A 20,207-nucleotide genomic window follows, 5' to 3' on the forward strand; every position below is an offset into this window, starting at 1 on the left:
TGTTTTTGTTTTGTTCAATAAGCAGATGTTGGTGTTTCAGCAATGCAGTAACTTAAGTTTAAAAGGCTTGTTAGAACCTATGAAACACATCATACAGACTTGTGGACATTAGAAGACGACTAATAATCATCATGAATAAGACTAAAGGCAGGAAGGTGTCCTTTATAACTAATAATATTAATAACTAATAATATTAATATCATAGTCTGTCTGCAGCTGAGACAATACAAACTCAAACTGTGGGGAGAAGATTATATCACTTCAGTTTAAATTGACCTTAAGCGCCACATTTTCACAGACTTCTTTATTTACAGCATTTTTTACGTGCTGTATAGATTATACAGTTAGGTCCATAAATATCTGGACAGAGAGAACTTAGTTTCTGATTTTGGTTCTGTACATACACTAAAATCAATTTTAAATGCAACAACTCAGATGTGTTTGAAGTGCAGACTTTCAGCTTTAATTCAGGGGGTTGAACAAAGAGATGCAGAAAAATGTGAGGAACTAAAACATGTTTAACACAATCCCTTCATTTCAGGGGAAATGTAGAGGAAAAATTAGAAAAATTAAATAACTTAATTAAATTAATTAAATCATAAGATTGTCAGCTGATAACCAGCTTCACGCGACCGCTTATCCTGGTCCCAGTGTTAGTGTCAGTGAATCCAGTTAACAGAAAGATATCCTGGATATACTTGACTGACTTTTTAGACTCAAGATTAATAATCATTATAAAAATTATAGTCTAACATCCAGAAATCTGCACGATGTGTTTCATTATGTCTAACAAGCCTTGTACAGTTAAAGCTAACAGTTACTACATGCATCAGTACATTTCTATATTTTTATATCTATAAAAAGAAATCTGACACTTGCGAGACTTTATCAAAGCTGTGAGCATCACAGCAGAGGCCTTTGTGTCAAAGTAGCTGAGGATCAAACAGAAAAACATGAAGGTTTTCCTGGCCTGGGATGTTATACAAATATTCTGCAGTACATCAAAAACAAAAGAAAACCATTAATGAACATATGAACATGACCTGATGCTGCTGACGTGAAGCAGAGCAAAGTTACAGAGGTTTGATTACAGACACAGCTGAGCGTTTTGCAATTTTGCATCATTTTAAAAAGTTTAAATTTGTTCAGTATTGAACGGCAGAAACGAGGCTTTGTTTTCAGAAGTAAGTAAAAGAAAAAAAAAAAGCGGCCGACAGGCTGTAAGAACGGTAGACTTGTGCGTAACAAGCAAGCGAATAATGGAGAAAACAGATTTTTAGACGGGAAACTGTTCTTGAAGTACAGAGAGAGAGAGAGAGAGAGAGAGAGCTGTGCATGAAGTGTGATTTTATCCTGGTGGCAGCAAAACAATCAGAGGGAATTCATGACGATGTTTATGTGAAGCGTAGTTTGGAGCTTCTTTTGCTGCTGGTTTACTCAATATTGTTTGGAGAGACATCAAACCTGCAGCTTCAGAATCAGCGCAAAAAGGGCGTAAACACAAAGCGCGGAAACATCAGAATCAGCGAGCTGTCGGCTTTCAGCTCGTGTCCGTGCAGTCAGGTGAGAAAGTCACATCTCACTGATTCTGATGCGTCGGCGGCTCCGCGCTTTGTGTTTACGTCTTTGTGCAGAATCCGTGTTCCTGCTCTCATTTACTGTTTTAGCTGTTTGGTGGTTGTTGAAACTTTGGGAGGTTTAACCTGAGATTCTGGCGTTTTGGCCAAAATAAATTTATATTAAAAATCGATTCAGGATTTTAATGAATCGATATCACGTTATCCAAGCCAGAATCGATTTTAATCGATAAATCGATAATCAAAACCACCCCTGATGCATATACACGGGTCACACTGCTTATTGAAACCCCCCAAAGATCAGATCTTAATCAGACAGGTTTTTGTTTTTTGTTTTCAAAGTTTAGACTTTGCTTCTATTGGACTTTTTATCAGTAACACGTGCTTACTTTTTGCAGGAACAGTTGAAACTAACATAAATAAATAACTCAAGAGGTGATAGTCAGCAGGAGGTTTACAAGTTGTGGCCGCGTTGTCGGCGGTATGAGCTCGACCACTTGCAAGGTGAGCTGGCAGACATCACTGAATTCATCAGAGATGATTAGGTTCATTTTGACAAAGTGAGCAGATATTTAACCTCCTAGGACCTGGCGTCCACATATGTGGACATCACAATTTGGGTTGTTTAGACCAAAATACTACATTTTGCTCTACAAGGGCCTGATATCCACTTACGAGGATGTTACACTGCCACTGTGCTATCGAAATTTTAGACGAATATCCTCATATGTGGCTCTCATTTTTCTCAGAAACAAAAAATGTGGTAATTCTTTGTTTTTACATTCATCAGGTCCCAATCAGCCCAAATATCAAAGAGAAATTAAAAATGAATGCCACGGAGGAGTTTGGGTCTTAGGAGGTTAAAGATTGTGCCACTACATTCTTGTCTAGAAGATATTAAAGTGTATTTGGTGACACACAAAAAAGGGTAAAGTTTAAGTATAGTCCAAACCCTGGTGTGTAGGCCTACTTAGTTTTGAGGAATTGTCATGGGACCGGGGTCTGGGTGACCCAGGGCCTGTAAGAAGTTATGGACATGTGTGTTTTTGGTGCTGCTGTCTCCTGTTTCCATGTTTGTGTATCTAGGTGTGTGTGTGTGTGTGTCAGCCAGGAGCCTGGCCACACCTGCGGAGGAGAATTACTCACACCTGCAGCTGATCAAGCCTCGTCAGAGGAGCTACTTAGGAGTGTGGTGGAGCTGTCTCCGATGCTGGATCATTGCGTAACTTCACGTTAGTCTCTTGGCGAGTTAGTTAAGGTTAGTCTGCCGCATTGTGGTGTTGCTGACGGCTGCCTCTTTGTTATTCCCCAGGAGGAGTGTGGAGACGAGAGGGCAGCGAGCACGGGGTGCTCAGACACTGAGGAGTGGAGACAAAGAACACTAACACTGGCAAGAGGACATGTCAGAGTCGGGAACGCACTGGGGATTTATTGTTGTTTGGATTATTTTGCATCACTGTAAATAAACGCACTGACCTCATCAAAGAGTCCAGCATTTGGGTCCTCCTTCCCCTCATCATAGTCTGCCACGCAGGCCGTGACAGAAAAGCCCACTAAAAGAACGCCCACCAGACCAAAGCAATGGTTTTGACTTGATCAGCATTAACCCCGCCCCCTGACTTTGATGGGTGAAGCTGACAAATAAAATGTATTTATGAACAGCGATGCAGGGCCAGGAGTAGCAACGTGAATTAAATAAATACATCATTAAATAATTCATTAAATGTGTCAGTAAAATAATCAAAATAGAAAACAAACCAATAATTGATTAAATATGTAATTAACTAATTTGAATTGTATATGAACAAATAATGAAACATTTTAAATGAAATTAATGGATAATTCATTATTAATATATTTCTTTAATTGACTATGTACATTTTTAAATTAATTACTGAAATAATTAATTCATTAGTGATGTATTAATTTAATACAACCATAAAATACCATAAAATTGCTAATTTACTCAAAATCTATTTAAAACATCAATATTAAAGGTTAAATTATGATAATGAATACATGCAACTATAACTGATGACATAAAAATGAGGATTTCTTAAGCTGAAGCCAAAGTGCTGACTCATTTGTCATGTTACTCTCAAATGTTTTCCCTAATAACAAGAACATAATTACACTTTAGCCACAAGAGGGCAGCAGCATTAATACAAGTCACATGTATATAAAGGTACAGTGATTATATTACAGTGATTTTGACAAAAACAAAACAGTTGATGGCAGTGTGTTTTTCCATGACAGAATAATTACGCACACCCCACTTTGCAGTTATTTATTTATAAAAAATGTTTGGAATCATGTATGATTTCCGTTCCACTTTGTGTTGGTCTTTCACGTGGAATTCCAATAAAACTGATTCATGTTTGTGCTGTAATGTGACAAAATGTGGGAAAGTTCAAGGGGGCCGAATACTTTTGCAAGCCACTGTAAAGTTCACTATCAGTAACATCATAGCACCACCCAGCTGTATAGAAACTCCGTCATGCTAGCTAGTACACAGTATGAGTTATTGTAACTGACTGTAAAAAGTCAGCACAAGGAAAATAAACTCCACCTAAACTTGGTTTATATCTGACCCAGACAGACTGCAGGTCATAACTTCTTACCTGAAGTTCAGTTCACCTGACACTCGGACCGGCGGCCGCCTCGGGTCTCTGCTCCTCCCGCCTCCCCTTTCCCTCATCCACCTGCTGCCTCTGTGGAAGCTCCGCCATAGCCACCACCAAACAACTGACTTATTTTTACATATCGACCAGCATCCGGACAATCCGCCACCTTCCATCGTTTATACCGTTACAAAAAAATAAAAAAACATCATCAGCCCATAAAAATGAAAAATCACCATCAGTATGCCCGATGGCCAGTCCAGCTATGGTCGTGCCATCAGTTAACCCTTCACGTGGCAGCTGTGACACGCGTGCCCAGGGTTGCCGACCCCTGCTCTAAAGCATCTGATTTGGATTCCTGAGATCAAATATATTTTCCTTTGGCTTTGTTTTCTTCCCATTTGTGGCTTTAATGTAGTGTTACATCCTGTTTGTTTGCTTCCCTCTGTATACATGTCCAGATTCACTGTTATGTTTCTATTCTTACATTGCTGTGTGATCACTGTTCCCTCTGCTGACTGATGTGACCTTTTGTATCTCACACTGATACTTGTCATATTTGTATCTGCGCCTAAAAGATAAAAAGTTTTCCACGCTAAAACACAGCTCCGCCTCCTGCAGTTCTCCCTCTGAACCACTAGATGTCTCTGTTATCTAAATGAAGACGTGCAGCACAGCAACCACAGCAGCGCTCAGATCACACGTGTCCTGTTATTATGTATAAAAGCATGAAACAGGTGAGACAGGTGGGATCAATATTAATGTTGTGGAAATATATGAAAAAGCAACAGAAGAGTGAAAACATTTCCTGTTTCTAGAAAGATCTTTCAGCTCACAGCTGCTCACAGACTGTATTTACAAGTGACAAACTGCAACTCTACAGTACATCTACAGTATATATCAAATATATTCTGTATTCAAATCTATTGAGTGATGTTTGAAAGTCTTTCCAGGTGAGTTTGATCCAGGAGGGTCTGAAGCCAGAGTCAGACAGAGACTGTGCAGAGACTGTAGAAGGACAGAGCAGCAGCAGAGCAGTCCAGATACACTGATGATCCTCTGTCAGATCCAGAGGGACACACAGGGATGATGCTGGACTCTACATTGTGTCTGACAGTGGAGCTGTTCTCAGAGCAGTTCACTCTGCAGCACTGACAGTCATCTGCACTTCTTCTCATTCCTCTGTCAGTCACTGCTGGATGAAGCTCTCCTCTCCACCTCCCAGTAACATGGCCCAGTCAGAGCGTCTCTACACACAAGCTGCTGCTGCTTCAACCTCTCTGGATCATCAGGACACAGCTCCTCCTCTCTCAGCACACACACCGTCCTGTTTACCATCATCAGTACTTCCACCTGCAGAGAGAAGAAGGAAGAGCAGAGGAGATAAACGAGTGTTTCCAGAGGCTCTTCATCAGCTGTCAGTCAGTGATGCAGCACATCCAGTATAAAGAGCAGCAGGGACTTCAGTGCTGGGACTGTACTAGGACTCATTGTTGCTTCACTTTTTCTAATCTTTGGATTTTTATTGAAGTTGATGAAAATGTTTTTCCCTCCTAGTTTGAGTTTGGACTTTCATTCATTAGAAGAACCTTGGTGTGTCCACTCTGAGCTCTGTAGGAACCCCAACAACAAGCCCAAAAATCCAGATGGACGGTTCCAGCTGTTAACTGGAGGAATTCCATCCAAACATCTGCTCTCACTAAATTCTTCCTCACCTACAGACTGTGTTCTTCACTGCTTTAAACTTGGAAACGAATGCAGTCATTGGTCTGCGTGCTGCTTTGTTCAGAGAGCTGATTGGCTGTTGACAGCGTTTGATCAGAGCGTGTCAGCCGTTACCATGGTGACCATAAAGGTCAGAAACAGGAAGTGTTTGTGTCCAATCCTGAAGCCTGTCACCATTCTCCTCTCACAGCTTCACTGAGAAGCTGCAGCTTTACAGGAAACACTGGATCTTTGTTTCATACTGACTGTGTTTAGTACAATACTGCTGACAGCACCACCCACTCACTCCATCACTCTACTTACTCCAGAGTCTCCAGTCTGTAGTCTGGACTCTGCTGAAGATCAGACAGCTGCTTCACATCTGGATGATTCAGGTTGTAGTTGTTGCTCAGGTCCAGCTCTCTCAGATGGGAGGGGTTGGACTTCAGTGCTGCTGCCAGATAATCACAGCTGATCTTTGACAAACCACAGCTCATCAATCTGTATAAAGAATGAAAGATGTAAGTTTATTAGACAAAGTGTGAGCTTGAAATCATTCAGTGTTTCATCATCTGTTCAGAGCTGAAGAAGGTTCAGAATGTAGAAGTTTAGAAAATGGAAACTCCAAACAGCTGAAGCCAACAGGAAGCAGCTTCAAACAGGAAACTGTGCAGAGTTTCAGACTATATGTCCTGATGCAGCCAGTTGGATTTTGGAGATTTGAATCTCTGTTCTGTGACTAAGTCCTTGAATCATTTCTTCCAGTTGGTCCAACAAGACAGACTAAGTGTTGGACATGTGTTGTGGCTCCATTAGGGGAGCTTCTAAATGTGATGTGATGGCCCCTCTGGGTCTGTCAGGTCACAGGACTGAAGAGAGCTCAAACTGGGCACACAGTTGTTCCAGTCTGGACCAAAGACTATATACTGGGACTGAGGAACTGCTTTGACTGCTCCCACTGGGACTTTTTAAAGGCTCATGTTCTCACTTAGATCATCGATTTCTACTTACATTTCTTTCTGGGAAAAATGGGGATTACTTTGGAAACAGGAAGCATTTTCCCCAATAAGCAGCCCTGGATTAGTAAATCACTCCAACATGTTCTCAGGCAGAAGAAGCTGTCTTGTTATGAGGGAGAGAAGAAAAAGATTGAGGCACAGAAACTTGTTGAAAGAGAGATAAAGCAGCTAAAATCAGGTGTAAAAGTAAAGCAGAGGATGAGCTGAATAAAGGACACTCAAGGCTGGCTTGGAAAGGAATGAAGTCCATGGTGGGGATGCAGAACAAGGAGCAAAGATGAATGTGATGCTGAATCAGCAGAAGACTTGGACTCATTTGATTCCAGCTTTGATATCATTGATTTCAATGAAGAGCTTTGTGATTGTAGCAAAGGGCTGGTAGCTCTGAGAGTCCCACTGATGAGGTGTTTGTGTGGAAATCTCTTAGTGGGACCAAAGAGAGAAAAAGCCCTGGTCCTGATGCTGTGGGAGGGAAATGATTGAAGTGTGCTGTGAGGAACTGACTGGGAGATTTTCACACATTTTCCAGTCCTCCTTGGAACAACAGGAAGTTCCCAGCATATGGAAACAAAGGTTAAGTGTCCTATGGCACTCAGTGATGATGGTGCTGTGGCCCCACCACCTCCACCTCTTTGTAAAGGAACTAACTGTAATCTGAAGCTTCAAGTGGAACTAAGACTTCCTCCACTAGGTGGCAGTGTCTGATGAGAAAGTGTTAGTGGAGCTGGCCTGGAGTCAGAAACAGGAAGATGCAGGATTTGGGCTGAAATGGGGAAAAGTGGTTCGCACTAGTGCCTTAAAGCAAGAAGGTTGTAGGTTGAAGCTTGTTGGCCTTTCTGTGGAGGTTGGATGTTCTCCCACAGTCCAATGAAATGCTGCTTAGGTTCATTGGTGCTTCTAAATTGGCTGTAGGTGTGGATGTGAGAGAGTGCTTCTCTGTCTCTCTCTGTTGGCCCTGTGATGGACTGCTCACCTGTGCAGGTGGACCACGCCTCTTGCCCTATGACAGCTAGGGCACAGGCTGCAGCCCTGTGAGCCTAAGCTGAATAAACAGTTAGCAAAAATGATCCATAGATGGCCTGAAATCCCCCAGTTAGCAGTTTGGTAGATAGCTATGACATGCTAATCCCATCCAGCAGCTGTATTCTACCTGTAAGCTGATCCCTGCTGAGCCAAAGCACTTTTTCATATACAAATTACAACCTTTAATAGAAACCTATTGGTCAGCATCTTATTAGCCTGCTGTTAGCTTCATTCCACAGAAAACTGAGAGAAACTAACAGAGTTGATAAAGAATAAAGAGAAATGTGCTGATTTAAAGCCTTTGAAGTGCTTCAGATGATCTCTGTCCACTTCTGTCCACTCATTCATTCATGTAAGCTTTCTAATGCAGCTTTGATCTTCACAGTCTGCTTCATGAAACTCATTCTAACCCTGAATGTCAGAGTGTTCCTCCTTCTCTTTCCCATCATTCATGCTGGCAGTGGAGGAGATTTGGATGTTGGACTGTGTTTTGGATGATGTGTGTATGTTTGTGTTGGACTGCTGTCTGTAAAGCAAACGCACATTTTGCTTTGGATTTCAGTGTCAGACAGACTTTAAGGTGGAATGAAGAGTTGGAGAGTTTCACAGTGAATTATCCAGTGGAGGATTTTTCTTCTTCTTTGAAGGTTTGAAATGTGAACATTGTTCTGCTGCAGTCAATGGACTAAACCAGAGAAGAAGAAAACAGACTTTACCATGAAGATCCTCAGTGTGGATCAGTATAATATCAGCCTGATGTCTGCAGTTTAGTGTCAGCACAACTTTCACATCATATTCATCTCAGCACAACTAAAACATGCTGACTGACCTCAGAGTTTCAAGTCCACATCCTGGACTCTCCAGGAAACCACACAGATGCTTCACTCCTGAATCCTGCAGCTTGTTGTTGCAGCTCAGGTCCAGCTGTCTCAGATGGGAGGGGTTGGACTTCAGTGCTGCTGCCAGATAATCACAGCTGATCTCTGACAAACCACAGCCCCTCAATCTGTATAAAGAATGAAAGATGTAAGTTTATTAGACAAAGTGTGAGCTTGAAATCATTCAGTGTTTCATCATCTGTTCAGAGCTGAAGAAGGTTCAGAATGTAGAAGTTTAGAAAATGGAAACTCCAAACAGCTGACAGAGTTCATACGCCTTTGTCAGGGTCAAATTCAAGCAAGACCATGTGAAAATTAAAACACATCATCCTAGGTGAACTTAAACACCTTTGTTCCCCTTTTGTTAAGACATAGAAAAGTACACCACACAAAAATACTGCAAAAGGAAACGGTCGCCTTATATACATAGTGTATAAACTCAAAATGCACATTTCACTTCAAATTAAGATTAAGGCTTTGAACAGATCACATAGTTCAGTTCAACATATAAGACTTTAAGAATGCACAAGCATCTACTTAAAATCTATTTAATTTATCATCCATGATATTATTTTGTACAATTCCAATGTATTTTGTTCATCTCCCTTAAATAAACAGGCAGTCTTAAAGTATGAAATATTCATATACAAACACATATAAATGTGTGTACTGTCTCAGTGGCTGATAGTACCCCACAGGCCTCAGTGTGAGCTTGAAGACATTTATAATGTTTAAGTAGTTTAATGTGCAGGTGCTGACGATAAACACATTTTGAATGAAAGCCGGGGAACTTTGGTAGCACAGAAACAAGTGGCTATTCTTTGTGACTATATGGATCACTCACAATACCATTATTTCACACAAAGGCACCAAATTAATACTCAAAAAAGCTGCAGCAATACACACAAATATAAACAGTACTTGGTGACAACTTTGCTTTTAGCCTTTAACCCTTCTTGACTACTTTTGATGTGGCCTCTATATTTTACCTTTAAAAACAGTTTATCTTGCCAATCTGTTATTTTCTCATTTTGACCAACTGTATCAGCACAATTTATCTAAATTCAGACAAAATTTAAAATACAAGTAGAAAGTGATATTTTGACTGTAAAAACCACACACATGTTTAACGAATCATCTTCATAACTTGAAATGCAAATAGAGATTGTACATTTTTAAAAATACGCACACGTTTTGCAAACAACAAAGTTATATGGTACTATTTACCAAAAAATGCAGCCAAGGCTCAGACGTTTTTCATATAATCATTTCAAACTATTTACAGAACAATCAGGTGTCAAACAATAGTTTGTGTCACTCTAACACATATGAGAACAGCACAGGGATAAACCTGCAGGTCTGACAGCAGGTGTGTCACTCAGCGTTTACACTGCAATCTGCCTTTGTTGGCTTTAAGGCAGCAACTGTGACGATCACTAGTAGAACTGACACACAAAACAAAACAACAGCTACACACTAAATACACAAGACAACAAACTAACTTGAGACCAAACACGGTAAACGTCACAAATCTCTCACGTATCAAAACTCTCTCTCTCTTTCGCTCACTCGCTCTCTCTTGCCGGTCACTCCTAAAACTTCCCCCTTTTGCTAAACAACCAAATGTCATGTTTCCATATCATTTTTGATTGGTCGACATGGTACATTTTCCCACCTATAGGGCTTTGGAGCGTGATGTCACGGGAGATGGGCCACGCCCCCTTCCGCCATGACAGTAGGCCAGCCAAAGGATACCATTTCAGCTATGGATCGTACGTGTTGTGTTGTCGGTTGCAACGTTAGATCACACGATCGTGAAGGCAAGAAGCTGGATAACGGGCTCTCTTTTCATCGTTTTCCGTCCTGGAGGCAACGTGAGGGATCCCATGTATCCGATATTACTAAACAAAGACGTCAGGCTTGGATTGCAGCGGTGAGACGAGCGGATATCGAGTTCTCTGCAATCCCCAGCTTTTTGTTGGTTTGCTCACGGCATTTTCTTTCCGGTGAGTTCTAAATTAATTCATATCACTCTTGAAAGGCTTTTAGTGTTATTTTCAACGTGCTGAGGTCATAGATAATGAGATAAAACATGCTAATGTGTGATGCTGCAGAACCACATCATGTCGACTGAGTAGCTTATGATTTGGCATTATTGCAGGCAAACCAGCATATGAAATGGATGTAACAAATCCAGACTGGGCACCAACACTGCACATGGGGCATGACGACATACCTGTATCAGACTCGGACCGGCACTCAAGGCGTACGCAACGGAAGCGAAAAAGAGCACCCATCGGAGGTAAACAACCCCCCCCCCCTCTAAAAACATACTAAATTGCTATCACTGTACACTAATCCGCACATAACTTCCAGATGAATCACACACCTGTCATTGGAATATTGGTGTACATTTACCTTATGTCTAATTTTATCTTACAGGCTTTCGTTATGCAGCTGCAGAGTCTGAAGGTGTGCCCCGTGCAGAAGTGATTGATGAAGATCTGACAGAAGACCAACAGCAAAATCACAATGTCATGGAGGCAGTGGACAGCAGTTGTGTTGGACAAGTGGAGGTTGAGGTAGCAGCTGCAAATGTGGATATACTGAAGAAATGTAAACCTTTTAAAATGATGACAGATTACAAACTCTCAGCTGTGTCTGTAATCAAACCTCTGTAACTTTGCTTCACTTCAGCAGCATCAGCTCATGTTCACATGTTGATTCATGGTTTGCTTCACTTTTTGATGGACTGCAGAATATTTTGAAGGTTATCTGCTATAAAAAGCCAGAACAGGAAAATCTGCTTCATGTGTTTCTGTTTGATCCTCAGTGACTTTGACACAAAGGCCTCTGCTGTGATGATCACACCTCTGATCAAGTCTCACAGTGTCAGCTTTGTTTTTATACATATGGATATGTGCTGATAAATGATCAGAGTTATAATATTTCCCACTGTCTGCTGTGTGCCGTGACCTTTGACCTGCTAAAGACAGTCAGCTGTGGATTATTCATTGTTGTGTCTGATACTTAGAACTGTGAGGAAGAACACTACACAGTTAATCAGGGTCCCCTCTCTCTGAATCAGGGAAGGTGGGCAGGCCGCGTGTGGGCCGCGGGCCATACGTTGAGTCTCACTGTTTGAAATGTGAACATTGTTCTGCTGCAGTCAATGGACTAAACCAGAGAAGAAGAAAACAGACTTTACCATGAAGATCCTCAGTGTGGATCAGTATAATATCAGCCTGATGTCTGCAGTTTAGTGTCAGCACAACTTTCACATCATATTCATCTCAGCACAACTAAAACATGCTGACTGACCCCAGAGTTTCAAGTCCACATCCTGGACTCTCCAGGAAACCACACAGATGCTTCACTCCTGAATCCTGCAGCTTGTTGTTGGAGCTCAGGTCCAGCTCTCTCAGATGGGAGGGGTTGGACTTCAGTGCTGCTGCCAGATAATCACAGCTGATCTCTGACAAACCACAGCTCATCAATCTGTATAAAGAATGAAAGATGTAAGTTTATTAGACAAAGTGTGAGCTTGAAATCATTCAGTGTTTCATCATCTGTTCAGAGCTGAAGAAGGTTCAGAATGTAGAAGTTTAGAAAATGGAAACTCCAAACAGCTGACAGAGTTCATACGCCTTTGTCAGGGTCAAATTCAAGCAAGACCATGTGAAAATTAAAACACATCATCCTAGGTGAACTTAAACACCTTTGTTCCCCTTTTGTTAAGACATAGAAAAGTACACCACACAAAAATACTGCAAAAGGAAACGGTCGCCTTATATACATAGTGTATAAACTCAAAATGCACATTTCACTTCAAATTAAGATTAAGACTTTGAACAGATCACATAGTTCAGTTCAACATATAAGACTTTAAGAATGCACAAGCATCTACTTAAAATCTATTTAATTTATCATCCATGATATTATTTTGTACAATTCCAATGTATTTTGTTCATCTCCCTTAAATAAACAGGCAGTCTTAAAGTATGAAATATTCATATACAAACACATATAAATGTGTGTACTGTCTCAGTGGCTGATAGTACCCCACAGGCCTCAGTGTGAGCTTGAAGACATTTATAATGTTTAAGTAGTTTAATGTGCAGGTGCTGACGATAAACACATTTTGAATGAAAGCCGGGGAACTTTGGTAGCACAGAAACAAGTGGCTATTCTTTGTGACTATATGGATCACTCACAATACCATTATTTCACACAAAGGCACCAAATTAATACTCAAAAAAGCTGCAGCAATACACACAAATATAAACAGTACTTGGTGACTGTTAAGTCTAATTGTTGAATGTTGCCATTGTGTTTCTTAAATTTGTACAGTCTTAGTTCAAGCAGTAGGATCAAAGCCATTCCTTTGATCCTGGCCACCTCTCCAACCACTCTGTGCTGGGGGAGGTTTTATTGTAGATACATCCTATCTGGAAGATCTGTTTCTTTTGATGTAAACTTCCTGGGTTTACGACCCTTTGGTCAGCAGGAGGTCTGACACACACACACACACACACACACACACACACACACACACACACACACACACACACTCTTACAGAAGTTCACACATATACATAAAATGCTTTGTCTTAGAACAAAGGGGGCGTGGCTTTGTTCTGACGTGTTTTGTGTGAACTGTCTCCCAATAAAAGGTAGCAGCAGGAGGTCAGATCTGTGGTCATTTTCGTGGTGGACACAGAGGAGGCCTCCCTTTCGCAAATAATTGATCGATCGACTGTCTTGTTTTCTTCATGATGAATAAGTCTCTAGAATTAGCGGGGCTTGTGGAAACACAGACCCAACAGTGACAACTTTGCTTTTAGCCTTTAACCCTTCTTGACTACTTTTGATGTGGCCTCTATATTTTACCTTTAAAAACAGTTCATCTTGCCAATCTGTTATTTTCTCATTTTGACCAACTGTATCAGCACAATTTATCTAAATTCAGACAAAATTTAAAATACAAGTAGAAAGTGATATTTTGACTGTAAAAACCACACACATGTTTAACGAATCATCTTCATAACTTGAAATGCAAATAGAGATTGTACATTTTTAAAAATACGCACACGTTTTGCAAACAACAAAGTTATATGGTACTATTTACCAAAAAATGCAGCCAAGGCTCAGACGTTTTTCATATAATCATTTCAAACTATTTACAGAACAATCAGGTGTCAAACAATAGTTTGTGTCACTCTAACACATATGAGAACAGCACAGGGATAAACCTGCAGGTCTGACAGCAGGTGTGTCACTCAGCGTTTACACTGCAATCTGCCTTTGTTGGCTTTAAGGCAGCAACTGTGACGATCACTAGTAGAACTGACACACAAAACAAAACAACAGCTACACACTAAATACACAAGACAACAAACTAACTTGAGACCAAACACGGTAAACGTCACAAATCTCTCACGTATCAAAACTCTCTCTCTCTTTCGCTCACTCGCTCTCTCTTGCCGGTCACTCCTAAAACTTCCCCCTTTTGCTAAACAACCAAATGTCATGTTTCCATATCATTTTTGATTGGTCGACATGGTACATTTTCCCACCTATAGGGCTTTGGAGCGTGATGTCACGGGAGATGGGCCACGCCCCCTTCCGCCATGACAGTAGGCCAGCCAAAGGATACCATTTCAGCTATGGATCGTACGTGTTGTGTTGTCGGTTGCAACGTTAGATCACACGATCGTGAAGGCAAGAAGCTGGATAACGGGCTCTCTTTTCATCGTTTTCCATCCTGGAGGCAACGTGAGGGATCCCATGTATCCGATATTACTAAACAAAGACGTCAGGCTTGGATTGCAGCGGTGAGACGAGCGGATATCGAGTTCTCTGCAATCCCCAGCTTTTTGTTGGTTTGCTCACGGCATTTTCTTTCCGGTGAGTTCTAAATTAATTCATATCACTCTTGAAAGGCTTTTAGTGTTATTTTCAACGTGCTGAGGTCATAGATAATGAGATAAAACATGCTAATGTGTGATGCTGCAGAACCACATCATGTCGACTGAGTAGCTTATGATTTGGCATTATTGCAGGCAAACCAGCATATGAAATGGATGTAACAAATCCAGACTGGGCACCAACACTGCACATGGGGCATGACGACATACCTGTATCAGACTCGGACCGGCACTCAAGGCGTACGCAACGGAAGCGAAAAAGAGCACCCATCGGAGGTAAACAACCCCCCCCCCCTCTAAAAACATGCTAAATTGCTATCACTGTACACTAATCCGCACATAACTTCCAGATGAATCACACACCTGTCATTGGAATATTGGTGTACATTTACCTTATGTCTAATTTTATCTTACAGGCTTTCGTTATGCAGCTGCAGAGTCTGAAGGTGTGCCCCGTGCAGAAGTGATTGATGAAGATCTGACAGAAGACCAACAGCAAAATCACAATGTCATGGAGGCAGTGGACAGCAGTTGTGTTGGACAAGTGGAGGTTGAGGTACCAGCTGCAAATGTGGATATACTGAAGAAATGTAAACCTTTTAAAATGATGACAGATTACAAACTCTCAGCTGTGTCTGTAATCAAACCTCTGTAACTTTGCTTCACTTCAGCAGCATCAGCTCATGTTAAGATAAGATAGAACTTTATTAATCCCTCGGGTGGGTTCCTCTGGGAAATTCGATTTCCAAAAAAGCACAGCACCGACAGAAGTTACAGAGTTATACACACACACACACACACACACACACACACACACACACACACACACACACACACACACACACACACACATATATATAAATACAGAGACAATATAAATAAAATATACGAAGGGGATAAATAGAATAAATAGGAATAAAAATAAAAATACAAGTGAATTGCACATTTCAAGTATTGAGTCTATTGCACCGTTGACTATTTACAAAAGTATTGCACAAGGTATTGTACAGTGAGGTGAAGAGGCACTACAGCTTAGTTGTTCCCTCCTTTGTCCTCCTGTTTCCCCTCCCTCTCCCCTCCAGAGAGGAGTTAAACAGTTTGATGGCGTGTGGGACAAAGGAGTTTTTAAGTCTGTTAGTTCTTGTCTTTGGGAGAAGCAACCTGTCACTGAACAGACTCTTCTGGTTGTTAATGGCCGTGTGCAGAGGATGCCTGGCATTGTCCATAATGTCCATCAGTTTCTTTAATGTCCTTTTCTCTGCCACTGTCACCAGAGTGTCCAGCTTCATGCCGACCACAGAGCTAGACCTCCTGATCAGTTTCTCCAGCCTGGATGAGTCCTTCTTTGCTGTGCTGCTCCCCCAGCACACCACAGCATAGAAAAGTACTCCAGCAACCACCGACTGGTAAAACATCCTCAGGAGCTTCCTGCAGATGTTAAAAGACCTCAGCCTCCTGAGGAAGTACAGTCGGCTTTGGGCTTTTTTATACAGGTGCTCTGTGTTGCATGACCAGTCCAGTTTATTGTCCACCCACAGCCCGAGGTACTTGTACTTGTTGACCACCTTCACCTCCTCCCCCTCTATCTGAACCAGCAGTTCACATGTTGATTCATGGTTTGCTTCAGTTTTTGATGGACTGCAGAATATTTTGAAGGTTATCTGCTATAAAAAGCCAGAACAGGAAAATCTGCTTCATGTGTTTCTGTTTGATCCTCAGTGACTTTGACACAAAGGCCTCTGCTGTGATGATCACACCTCTGATCAAGTCTCACAGTGTCAGCTTTGTTTTTATACATATGGATATGTGCTGATAAATGATCAGAATTATAATATTTCCCACTGTCTGCTGTGTGCCGTGACCTTTGACCTGCTAAAGACAGTCAGCTGTGGATTATTCATTGTTGTGTCTGATACTTAGAACTGTGAGGAAGAACACTACACAGTTAATCAGGGTCCCCTCTCTCTGAATCAGGGAAGCTGGGCAGGCCGCGTGTGGGCCGCGGGCCATACGTTGAGTCTCACTGTTTGAAATGTGAACATTGTTCTGCTGCAGTCAATGGACTAAACCAGAGAAGAAGAAAACAGACTTTACCATGAAGATCCTCAGTGTGGATCAGTATAATATCAGCCTGATGTCTGCAGTTTAGTGTCAGCACAACTTTCACATCATATTCATCTCAGCACAACTAAAACATGCTGACTGACCCCAGAGTTTCAAGTCCACATCCTGGACTCTCCAGGAAACCACACAGATGCTTCACTCCTGAATCCTGCAGCTTGTAGTTGGAGCTCAGGTCCAGCTGTCTCAGATGGGAGGGGTTGGACTTCAGTGCTGCTGCCAGATAATCACAGCTGATCTCTGACAAACCACAGTCCCACAATCTGTATAAAGAATGAAAGATGTAAGTTTATTAGACAAAGTGTGAGCTTGAAATCATTCAGTGTTTCATCATCTGTTCAGAGCTGAAGAAGGTTCAGAATGTAGAAGTTTAGAAAATGGAAACTCCAAACAGCTGAAGCCAACAGGAAGCAGCTTCAAACAAACACAACAAGAGAAAAAACTCTGAATGTTTCACATTAAAGTCGTACATTTATCATAAAAACAGGACAAAGACTTGAAAAAGTTTTGTTTTTCCTTCCAGGAACCACAAGGCTTCACTTTTAAAGGTGAAGTGTGAAAGAAATGGACATATTTGAAGTCCAACACCTTTTTCCAGTCACATTATTAAAGCAGACAAACTACAAGCTCATATTCATTCCAACAAGTCATCTTCTGACCTGGACTAACAACACTGGTCTCTATGTGCAGCTGGCTGTGAGACCAGTGCTCAGGGAGCGTCTACAAAGTGCAACACTGAAAGAACATCACACACTAGCTGTGTCCCAAAACGTCGGCTGCATCCTTCGGAGGACCCGGTATTCGCGGTCTACGTGGGCCGGGTCCTTCAAAGACCGAAAAGGCTGGAAGTGCGAGGCTGTGAAATGGGACGGTCTAGCCTTCAGATTTGCGTCACCGCTGTCTTTGTGGAGTTTAATAAACTCGGCCGTCTGCTCCTTGCTATCTAAAATATAACAGGACACTGGCGTAAACTCTCGACCGTCTCACACTTCTGTTTAATCAGTTTCCTGTTTAACGTTTATTCAGCTGTGTGAAAATCCCAGAGGAACTTTGATCTCAGCCAAACCGATTTACTCCGGAACAAATAAAACACAGAAAAAAGGCAAACAATTACATTTTTAAGTTATCCGAGTGACTTATATATCGTGTTTCACCTGAGTAGCGAAAGAGCGGGGTCTGAAAACGATGAAGCTGGGCGTCCGCTGCTCTCGCCGGCTGGAGTGACCATTGAACCCCCCGGCTTGCTAGCGAGCGGGTGGGTAACAGACGTCTCCGAAAACGTCGGCACACTTTTGCAAATATGTGATGTCTTGATAAACCAAGCAGATATTTGAAGTTTACACAGCTACTTTCTCGCCTGAAAATATGTTAAAAGTTTATTTTGTGACCCAGAAAGATTAATAAGAGTAATTTGAAAACTTAGTAGCTGCCGCCATTGTTGGCAGCTGAAATTTGGCTGGGCCGCGCTATGAATTCTGGGATATGGTGGGCCACGAAGGACACACCCGACGAATCCTTCAAATTCGGGGAAATGAAGGACGCATTTGTCGGGCACATTTGAAGGAGTCGACAAATACGGACAGCCTTCATCGCCTGGCTGTGACGTAATCGGCCTTCAAATGCAGCCTCTGGAGGATGCAGCCGACGTTTTGGGACACAGCTACTAATTTGCTTCCATCATCCAACCTGAAGAGGAAACAGAGACGCCTCCCCTTCAAAGTAAAAGCTGCTCCTTTTGGACACAGTATCAAAGAAAGTCTACAGTATAACATAGAAAAGACAGAACAAAGTTTTGGTTGTTTTTAAATTGTGCAGAAATGAAACTACACTAAGCTCAATTATGTGACAGACATTTCATCCCATGTCAGTTTGGCCTCATCCTGGGCCGGATTATCCAGCACACACTCTGACCACAGGCCCAGGGGCCACGCACAGCTGGGCTCCATCCAAGAGACAGGAAACAAACCAACACAATAATAAAAAGCACCATGTGATTGTTGGGTCTAAACTCAGACCCCGCTGTATCCAGGACTTATTCCCATGAAAGAAAAACAAGGCAACAGTGTTCGATCGATTTCTTGCGCAAGGGAGGCCCTTCCATCTGTGACCAGCACGTCGAAATGACCACAATGGTGGCCTCCTCTCGCTGCCTTTTATTGACAAACTTCAAACAATAGTTTACAAAACACCTCCCCCTGCAACCCCGTTTGGTTACATAGACAAGGACTGTATGTAAATGTATACACTGAGTGTGTGTGTTATGTGAGAATGTGTGTGTGTGTGTGTGTGTGTGTGTGTGTGTGTGTGTGTGTGTGTGTGTGTGTGTGTGAGAGACCTCCTGCTGACCAAAGGGTCATAAACCCAGGAAGTTTACATCAAAAGAAACAGATCTTCCAGATAGGATGTATCTACAATAAAACCTCCCCCAGCACAGAGTGGTTGGAGAGGTGGCCAGGATCAAAGGAATGGCTTTGATCCTACTGCTTGAACTAAGACTGTACAAATTTAAGAAACACAATGGCAACATTCAACAATTAGACTTAACAGTGATCTTCTTACATCTTCAAGACAAACATAGTAAAAACATGAGCATATTTGTTTCCTGATAAAATGATGTGACAGGTAGAACAGAGTAAAGTGGTGGTGTTACAGCCTTTCTCCCCTCTGCTGCCGAGGCTGTTAGTCTCTCCCAAACTCAGCTACAGGACTTCCAAATGAATGAAAGCAGCAGAAGTGGCTTTACAAATGAAAGAGGAAGAGGAGAAGAAGAGGAGAGGGAGGCCACCCTGACCATCACTCCAGCTGAAAACATCACACTTCCATTAAAGTTGGTGAGGAAATGTTGAGCAGGATGAGCTGCTGGCTAATCTGGAGGCTGTAGCAGCAGCTCACAGTCACAGTGGATTTCCACTCATGAAAAAGCTCTGGCTGCTTCATTTCTCATCTCATATCAGAGACTTTAATGCTTCACTGAAGCTGTACTGTGATGCTTCCATATCCCAGTGAGGCCTCCATAATGATTTCAGCTGTTCTGTACACACACTGTGTGCCCTGTATGGCTCAAAGTCTCTGCAGCCTGTTTTTATCTGCTATCATCAGATCTTCATCATCCTCATTCACATCCCTCACACACTCTACAGCCTCATCAGCACCGACTTCATCTTCACTGACTGATGGAGCACAACATGAACCTGTGGAGGCTGAAACACTGTCCTGTCAAACATCTCCCCGTCACCACTCCACTTCTGTCAGCCTTTAAATGAACCCTGCTCAAGTCTGTCACTTCTGTTTGGAGCCAAAAGGAAAAACTGTTGTTCAGTCGTTTGGAAAGACAACA

General features: G+C 41.9%; 2 protein-coding genes across 2 annotated transcripts in view; one reads left to right on the forward strand and one right to left on the reverse strand.

The window, feature by feature from the left end:
* Positions 1–12,316, reverse strand: part of LOC146675665 (ribonuclease inhibitor-like) — a 44,029-nt gene extending 31,713 nt beyond the window's left edge. The window contains exon 1 of the mRNA XM_085400667.1: positions 12,144–12,316. Coding sequence (XP_085256793.1) covers positions 12,144–12,316 — 173 coding nt within the window. The remainder of the gene's footprint in view (positions 1–12,143) is intronic.
* The window catches only part of LOC146675664 (uncharacterized), a 300,511-nt gene that overhangs the window by 68,893 nt on the left and 211,411 nt on the right, over positions 1–20,207 (forward strand). The gene's annotated exons all lie outside the window — the stretch shown is intronic.

This window comes from Rhamphochromis longiceps, linkage group LG3, assembly GCF_057381845.1.
Source record: "Rhamphochromis longiceps isolate RC_006_pf linkage group LG3, R_longiceps_female_GT1.1, whole genome shotgun sequence".
In the NCBI taxonomy this organism is placed as follows: domain Eukaryota; kingdom Metazoa; phylum Chordata; class Actinopteri; order Cichliformes; family Cichlidae; genus Rhamphochromis; species Rhamphochromis longiceps.